Below are 8462 nucleotides of genomic sequence, written 5' to 3'. Positions count from 1 at the left end.
ATTATTCCTTACATGTGTTCAGAGAGAGAGTGACACTATTGAAATTCTGCTACCTTACAGGCCCAGCGTTGCAATTTTACAACATCCTCCCCAAAAGTTACTAAAATGTCAAAATAAAAAAAAAAAAACACTGATTTAGGGATCACAAGCCTCCTATAACAACATGTGAACGTTCGAAAACATTTTTTTACGTTTTTTTCTATATTTGGGTCTCTGGGAGTTAAAAAACTTAATCAAGGGTGTATAAGAGCAGTAGGTGAGAGCAGATGGTTTACATGACAGAATCTTTCTAGAAACAGAAAGGAAATCAGTTTATATGTGTCCCCAGAAAGTCACTTTCCTGCCTCCCAGCTTCTTCATGGATTTTCTCACCTTCTCATTTCTGAGAGTATAAATGAAAGGATTTAACCAAGGGGTCACAATGTTGAAAAAAATGGATAACAGTTTGTCGGGTGCATATGGCCCTGGAGGTCTCATGTAAGTAAAGACAGAGGGGACAAAAAACAAAGTGACAACCATGAGGTGGGAAGCACAGGTAGAAAAGGCTTTCTGCCTTCCCTCAGCTGAGCGAATTTTTAGGACAGTAGAAATTATGTATACGTAAGATATAAACACCACCAAGAAACAAGAAAGGGCTACAATTCCACTGTTGACCATATCTACAACTTCACTCATTAAGGTACCAGAACAGGCCAACAAAAATAAGGGGTGGGCATCACAAAAGAAATGATTTATCTCATTAGGACCACAGAAGGACAGCCGAAGTGGTGGAACTGTCTGTCCGAGGGCATGAATGAAACCAATTACCCATGTAGAAAGCACCAGCAGGAGACAGACTCGTCTGTTCATTATTGTGGTATAACGCAAAGGATTGCAGATAGCGACATAGCGGTCATAAGCCATCAGGGTCAGATGAAAGCATTCTGTACCCCCAATGAGATGCAAGAAAAATACTTGAGCAATGCAGTCACTGAAAGAGATGGTCTTGCTCTTGGAAAGAAAGTGAATAAGGGATTTGGGGACAGTGACAGTGGAAAAGGTCAAATCTAAGACAGACAGGTGGCTAAGGAAGAAGTACATGGGAGTGTGCAGCTGAGGGTCCACATATATGGTTACAAGAATGAGAAGATTGCCAGTAATGATCAGCAGGTACATTGCTAGAAACAATAGAAATAATACTATCTGTAAGTCTGGATTGCTAGAAAGTCCGAGGAGGATGAATTCTGTGACTCTGGTTCCATTCACAACTTCCATTCCTTCCATTTGATCAACTGCTAGGAAACACAAGTCAAAAGAAAGAATACATAAAATAAGACAGTTGAACAGAGAACATTAATCTTCTTTATAAGGACTTTCTGAGTTGTGTCTCTGGATCTTTTTCAAATTCATGCTAAAAACTCATCTTTTTGAGGTAACGTCTACGTCTTAACCACTTCTCTATAATACATGCTCCTAGGATCTCTTGACTAGATTGTTACTCTCTTATCTCTGTCTGTACAGCTCTGCATATACCTGGACGATAAATAGTAGTAAGGACTTAAGAAGCCAGACAACTGCGATCTTTCATGTTCTATCTTTTATTCAGTTCTCTGCTTATGTTTACACACTGCTTTGTAAGCTGAAGACATAGTCATTATTCTTGTCCACCTCCTCTAAAGAATCTCTTGAATGGATTCTACCACTCACTTGCTCTTATTCTTATAGATATTGCACAGTTCCACCTCAGTAAACCTTCAGAGAGCAGCATCCAAGTGTTAGATTACAGTGCTCCCCCGCAAATTCGTGGTTGGTGGTCCCGGTCATTCACGGTATTTTCCGACAGCGAATGACCGGGCAGGAGAGGACAGCCGGAGCACCGGCGAGTGAAGGAAATCACTCGCTGTATGCTCTGTACTAAAGTCGAGCCTTACTAATCAGAAGCTGTGTGTCAAAGCAACTCCTGATTAGTGAGGCCCGACTTTAGTACAGGATCGGAGCATACAGTGAGTGATTTCCTTCACTCACTGGCGCTCCAGCTGCCCTCTCCTGCTTCTCCAGTTGACCTCTCCTGTCTCCCCTGCCTAAAAAACATATTTGTGGTTTTTCAAAATTTGCGGGGGTTCCTGGAACTTAACCCATGCAAATTTCGGGGGAGTATTGTATCTCTCTTAAGGTACTTTTTTTTTAGGTTTTGAATTGCCCTTCAAAACGTTGGGCTCCTTTTACTAAGGTGCGCTAGCGTTTTTAGTGCATGCAGGATTTTAGTGCACGCTAAACCCACGCTACACTTCTAGAACTAATGCCAGCATGGCAATTTAGTACATGCTATTCCGCGCGTTAAGGCCCTATCGCACCTTTGTAAAAGGAGCCCATTGTTTCACAGGTTGATATAAAGTTTGTTTAATCCATTATACAGCTCATTGCCTCCGAGCAGGTTCTACATAGTGGTCTGGAAATTTTTCAATAAAGCCTGCCCATCTGTAGACCAATAAAGAGCACATAAAAAAAATCCATCCCAATTCTATGTATTGAGATGAACACAAGCCCTCAAATCAGCACTTTTCCCATCTACTTACCTTGTGCTTTCCATTGTCCTCCTTCCCCCATACTCAAGCACAGTTCATTAACTCTTTCAAAATGTTATTTAATTACATAGACCTAACTTTTATAATCTGACAGTGCTTCCAGTGAAGAATTCCTTTGTTCTGAAGGGAATGAAATGTGTTTCATCTCAGTCTGGAGCTGGAAGTAATACAATTCAAGATTTATACGATCAAGAGGTGTTGGCACTGGGAATACAATTTCAATTGGACAATTGCCTTCTCATTCTTCCTAATTAAATTCAATGGTCTATTCAAAGTTTGGTTGACAATGATTGCTCTTTTGATATATGAGGGGGGGGGTGCTGAAAAGTTCTTAGCCCAACCAAGAAGAGAATGATGTGGATATGGCTCAATCAATGACCTGAAAAAATGTCAAAATATAGAATTTTGTTTCTGCAGATTAGCACTTAACAAAATAAGGAAGCACTCTTTTCAGCTACAGTAGGAAAATAACATTCAGAATTTAGGAAGTTGGTTAGTTGGGCTGAGAACTTTTCAGCACTCCTTCGTATGTCATAAAAGTAAGCCATAGGACAATTAAGCCATTGTGACATCATTGATGAGGTTGGCTCTTATTGGTGGAATGAGGTATTATGACATCACAATCTCAGCTCTGGTTACCAGAGGCTGAAAGTCTTTATACTACCGGGGGGGGGGGGGGGGGTGATGACAAGTTCTCAACCCAACCAAGAAGATATGGTTCAAATGGACTAATGCAATGTGATGCACATTGGGAAGAATTTTGTTTCTGCTAATTGGCATTTAACAAAATAAAATAACACTTTTTCAGCTACAGTGGCAGAATTTAAGAAGTTGGTTGGTTGGGCTGAGAACTTTGCAGCACCACCTCATATTAAGGAAAGAGTTGGAAGGAAAAATATAATACACAGCAAGTGAAGTGGGAGAAGGAGAAACAAGGTGAACAAGTCAGATGAATGAGTACTGAAACAAGCAGAAAATCCTGCTGCTAGTTAGGATCATAACATATTCTTTATCCAGCACCTGAACAAACATTCTTTCAGTGTTTCCTATCTTTACCTTGGAAGCATTTTTACAAATGGCATTTTAATACTTATAATAAATCAGTGAAAATGACAAGATGGGTAAACAACAAAGTCCAATGTAATTAGAGATCAATACTTACAAATTATAATTTGGAGAGATGATTACAGTGGTACCTCGGAATCCGAACGCCCCAGAACTCGAACCTTTTTTTGTAGTAAATTTGGTCTTGGAATCCGAACACTCTGCACATTATATGTGTGTGTTTGTGCCCCAGAATCTGAATGCTGCTTTGGAACATTTGTTAATATTTTACCTGTTAAAATTTGAGTTTGTGGGACCCAGGAATGGATTAATCCAGTTTCTATTATTTTCAATGGGAAAAATTGTCTTTGAACTTGAATGCTTTGGAACTCGAACGGGGTTCTGGAATAGATTAAGTTCAGATTCCAAGGTATCACTCTATTTGAATAGATTGTTTTTGCTTTGCTCATTTCCAAATACCAAATATATAATCCTAAATAAAACCCTCACATAATTTAATTTATACATACAGTAAATTCAGAAATTCTGGAGAATAGGTCATCTGTGCCTCACTAACTCTGCCAAAAGTAACAAGCTGAAGGCTTTTTCCTGTAGAAAGCACAGTGATGTACTTAAACTGTCCTTGAGGCTCTTGGGATTATAATCTTTAAGGATCTTGAAAGGAGCAGATGGGTAAACAACTTTATCATTTATACTATTCACCAATACAGCTGTGGAAAAAAATCATTTGGAACCTGTAGAGCCACAACATTTCCTCACTGATTTTTTTTTTCTTATTTTCAACATTCAAAGCAGTAATGCCCTCCGAGGGAGGTGGTGGAGAGGAAAACGGTGATGGAATTCAAAGTGTGGGAAAAACACAGAGATCTCTAATTAGAAAACAAATAGTATAAATTAAAGAACTAAGGCTGGTATTGGACAGACGTGTACAGTTTGGCCCAGATTCTCTAAAAGTGCGTCCCAATTTTAAGCAGCTGTAGGCGTCCTACAGCTGTCTAATCAGCCAATCGGGATGCACGTTTTTTTAAAAAAAATGCTCCCCAGGCAGGCCTGAAGGCACCTCCGGGAGCCTAGGGAGACCCGCAAGATGCCTAAGCTCGTCTAAGGGCCTTAGGCGGGCCTTAGGCTGAACCTAGGCGGCCCTATGCGTCTCCCTAGTAGATGAGAAGCTTAAAAATGTAGGCCAGCAAAATGCTGGTCTACATTGTAAGTAAACGCGGCCGCTATACTTATCGTGGCAAGGGATCTCTCTGCCGCTATAAGTATAGCGGGCCGTGGCCCCTGACCGATCACTGGCAGGAGGGTGCCCAAACCCTCCTGCCCAAAGACGCACCCCCCCCGACACTACCGACCGCCCCCCCCCGACACTACCGACCGCCCCCCCCGACATTACCGATCCCTCCCCGACAATATCGGTCGCTGGCAGGAGGGTGCCCAATCCCTCCTGCCCGAAGACGCACCCCCCCGGCGCTAACAACCCCCACTCCACCAAACCTGTTCTTACAGATGGGTCTTGCACGTCGAGCAAGCAGGCATGCCTCGTCGAAATGAGGCGGGCCCGCCCCTTCCCGGCCCATCCCGCCGAAGCCTAAGGTCTGATTGGCCCAGGCTCTAGAAGCCTGGACCAATCAGGCCTTAGGAATAGCGGGTCCGCCCATCCCTACTAAGTCTAAGGTCTGATTGGCCGATATTGTCGGGGGGGGGGTCGGTAATGTCGGGGGGGGCGGTCGGTAGTGTTGGGGGGGGCGGTCGGTAGTGTCGGGGGGGGTGCGTCTTCGGGCAGGAGGGTTTGGGCACCCTCCTGCCAGTGATCGGTCAGGGGCCACGGCCCGCTATACTTATAGCGGCAGAGAGAACCCTTGCCGCGATAAGTGTAGCGGGCCGTGTCTAATCTAACCCGATTCTCTAACCCGCGTCTGTAACATGGACGCCGGTTACAGAATCGGGGTTTAGTTTAGGCTGATTCTGAATAGGACGCCTCTCCCGGGCGTCCTATATAGAATCAGGGCCTAGGTGTCTTGCGGGCCTCGCCTTCAATATAGGCGGCCTGCCTGGGGAGCATTTTTTTTTTTAAAAACGTGCATCCCGATTGGCTGATTAGACAGCTGTAGGACGCCTACAGCTGCCTAAAATCGGGACGCACTTTTAGAGAATCTGGGCCTTTGTGTCCCATATATGATGATTTGGAGTAGGACTGGGCTGGGGAGGGCATCAATGTGAACTCCGCTAACTTGGAACATGAGGACGTTACTGGCCAGACTATACAATGGGATGGTTGGATAGGCTGGAGTGAGCTTAGATGGCAACTTCAGCAGTTGGAACCTAGGACAATATCAGATGGACTTAAGTCTATGGCCCAAAAATATCAAAGAGACAAATTAATTTAATCATGTATTTTTAATGGGAATAACTAATGGACAGCCTGGATGGACTGTTCAGGTCTTTTTATCTGCTGTCATTTATAATATTACTATATAAATTAAAGAACTAAGGCCAGTATTTGACAGACTTCTATGGTTTGTGGCCCATATATGGTGATTCGGGGGCATCAATGGGAGCTCCACTAACTTGGAACATAAGAACATTAGTGGTCATACTATACAGTAGATATCATGTAAACAACAGGATGATCGGATAGGCTGGAGTGAGTTTCGATGACAATTTCAGCGGTTGGAACCTAGAACAATAGTAGAAATATCAAAGAGACAAGTTAATTTAATCATGTATTTTTTTTTTAATCATTTTTATTAAATTTTCAAAAATATAAATACATATCACAACAAACCATCAACCACCAACAAGAGGAAGTGCAGAAACAATCAGGTCTTTCGCGTCAGTCCTTCACGAAGACCCACAGAAACCAAACCTCCCCACCAGAACCCTCCCCTCAACCTCCCCCCCCTGCACTCCAGTGTCAAAAGTTCAATAAAGAACTGCGAGCTCTAGGGGACAATCCCTCCCAAATGGGAGCCCATATTCTCCTGAATTTTCTCCAAGGCCCAGGACCTCCCCTCCGAACATCCAGGTATTCAAATTTTAACAGTTCATTCCTCCACATAGTAAGGGTCGGCATTTCAGCTTGGTGCTACAACAAAAGTATATACTTCTGGGCCAACAAATAGGCCTTTTGTAATAACAGGTTGCCCCCTCTGGACAAACCCAAATGAGCCCCCTGAGAAAAGAGCAGAACATTCGCTCTCAAAGGAATCTGCTTGTGCAAAGCAGACTGCAGGTACAGAGCTACAAAGGACCAGAATTTGAATGCGGTCACAAGACCAAAACAAGCCTGCAGGGGCGGACTGGCACTTAGGACACCGTAGGCCCGGAATGGAAAGACATGCAGCCATAATAGAAACTTGAAGTGTTGCTCTTGCAGTACCATAGAACGAATCATCCAAGGAAATGTTTCATAAGAAGTCGAACTCCGGAGCCCGTGATACGGTCAGATGGGGAACGATTCTGATTCCACACAGCTGCTACCACCTCAGGGACCCAAGGGGCCACAAAGCAGCCCAAGCTGACTTGATGAAAGGATAAGCTAATCATGTATTTTTAATGGGAATAACTAATGGGCAGACCGTATGGACTGTTCAGGTTTTTATATGCCGTCATTTACTATGTACCAAACAAATAAACAAAACAAAGGAGAACTTGTTGTATATGAATAAAAAGAGAAGACTTTCAACCAAAGAGGTGCTCAGAACCTTGAACAAAGGTGGTGAAAACACTAACTGGGCAAAAACCCCTATAAGTGTTTCAATGCTCTATCATTGCATCATCTCCGTTGGTAGAAAGAATTTCTGTGAAAAACTTGTGAAGTAGGCTTAACTGGTGTCCAAAATATATATGACTATAAGCAAAAATAACTTAAACGTTTTCATTTTGTGTAGCTCCTGTAGCTTTTGTGTTTCTGATCCTGTAACATTTTATTGTCTCTGTAATGTATGTATCTCTTTTCCTGAAAACTCTGTGCATGTATCCTTGTAACCCATTCTGGGCTCCTGGGGAGGATGCGCTATATAACTAACTAAATAAATTTGACATTTCTTCTTTCTCCATGCTCACCATCCATCTTCTATCTCTGTGTATGCAATGACCCCGAATCAAAGTCTAGATCTCCCCTGAAATAACTCGCTCTACTTTGTAACACTCCTGGAAATGTCCAGATAGTCTCTTATGTAATCCGCCTTGAACTGTAAGGTAATGGCGGAATAAAAGTGACTAATGTAATGTTTCCCAAGTTCAGCATCTTCCTTATCTATGTCTCCTATACATCCCTTTCTAGTATTTCTCCTGTGCCCATCTTCCTACCTTCATCATCTCACTATTCTATGATCCATTCCCCCTGTGTTCAGGGAGTGGGAAAAGAGAGAGAGAGAGATCCAGGGTGTATCTCTCCCACTTTCTCTACCGACAAATCCAACATTTCTCCCTCCCTCATCCCCCGGATCATGTTCAGCATTTTTCACCATTGCTCACCAGCCCCATGCCCAACATTTCTCCTTCTATCATCTCTCTGCAGCTCCATATCTCATCCTTTTTTTCCCCATCCTTTTCTTCCTCATCCTTTTCTTCCTCACTCCTCTCATGTCCAACAATTCTCCCTATTTCCTCCATCCATCCATCCCTCCCTTCCTTGTGTCCCAAGTTCATGCCCTCTCTCTTCCTTCTGTGTCCTGAGTTTGTGTTCCCCTCCCTGCCTTCCAACCTTTGTCACAAATTCAAGTCCCTTCCATGTTCCAACATGCTCCTTCCCTCCTCCTTTCTCCCTTTCTCCCACATTATTCCCTCTCTCCCTTACTTGTTCCCTTCAAGGCCGTCCAGCTGGGTATG

General features: G+C 43.2%; 1 protein-coding gene across 1 annotated transcript; it reads right to left on the bottom strand.

Annotated features, from left to right (window-relative positions):
- Nucleotides 1-312: 312 nt before the first annotated feature.
- LOC117349744 (olfactory receptor 4E2-like) lies at nucleotides 313-1263 on the bottom strand. Its single transcript, XM_033923336.1, has one exon. The coding sequence runs from the start codon at nucleotides 1261-1263 to the stop codon at nucleotides 313-315; it is 951 nt and encodes a 316-aa protein (XP_033779227.1).
- Between the last annotated feature and the right edge of the window lie 7199 nt (nucleotides 1264-8462).

The sequence above is a fragment of the Geotrypetes seraphini genome, chromosome 16 (assembly GCF_902459505.1).
Source record: "Geotrypetes seraphini chromosome 16, aGeoSer1.1, whole genome shotgun sequence".
Classification (NCBI taxonomy): domain Eukaryota; kingdom Metazoa; phylum Chordata; class Amphibia; order Gymnophiona; family Dermophiidae; genus Geotrypetes; species Geotrypetes seraphini.
This window is presented reverse-complemented; position numbering and strand designations above follow the sequence as displayed.

What these genes read in the sequence shown, in the direction of transcription:
- LOC117349744 (XM_033923336.1), bottom strand. Translation starts at nt 1,263, where the DNA reads ATGGAAGGAATGGAAGTTGTGAATGGAACCAGAGTCACAGAATTCATC.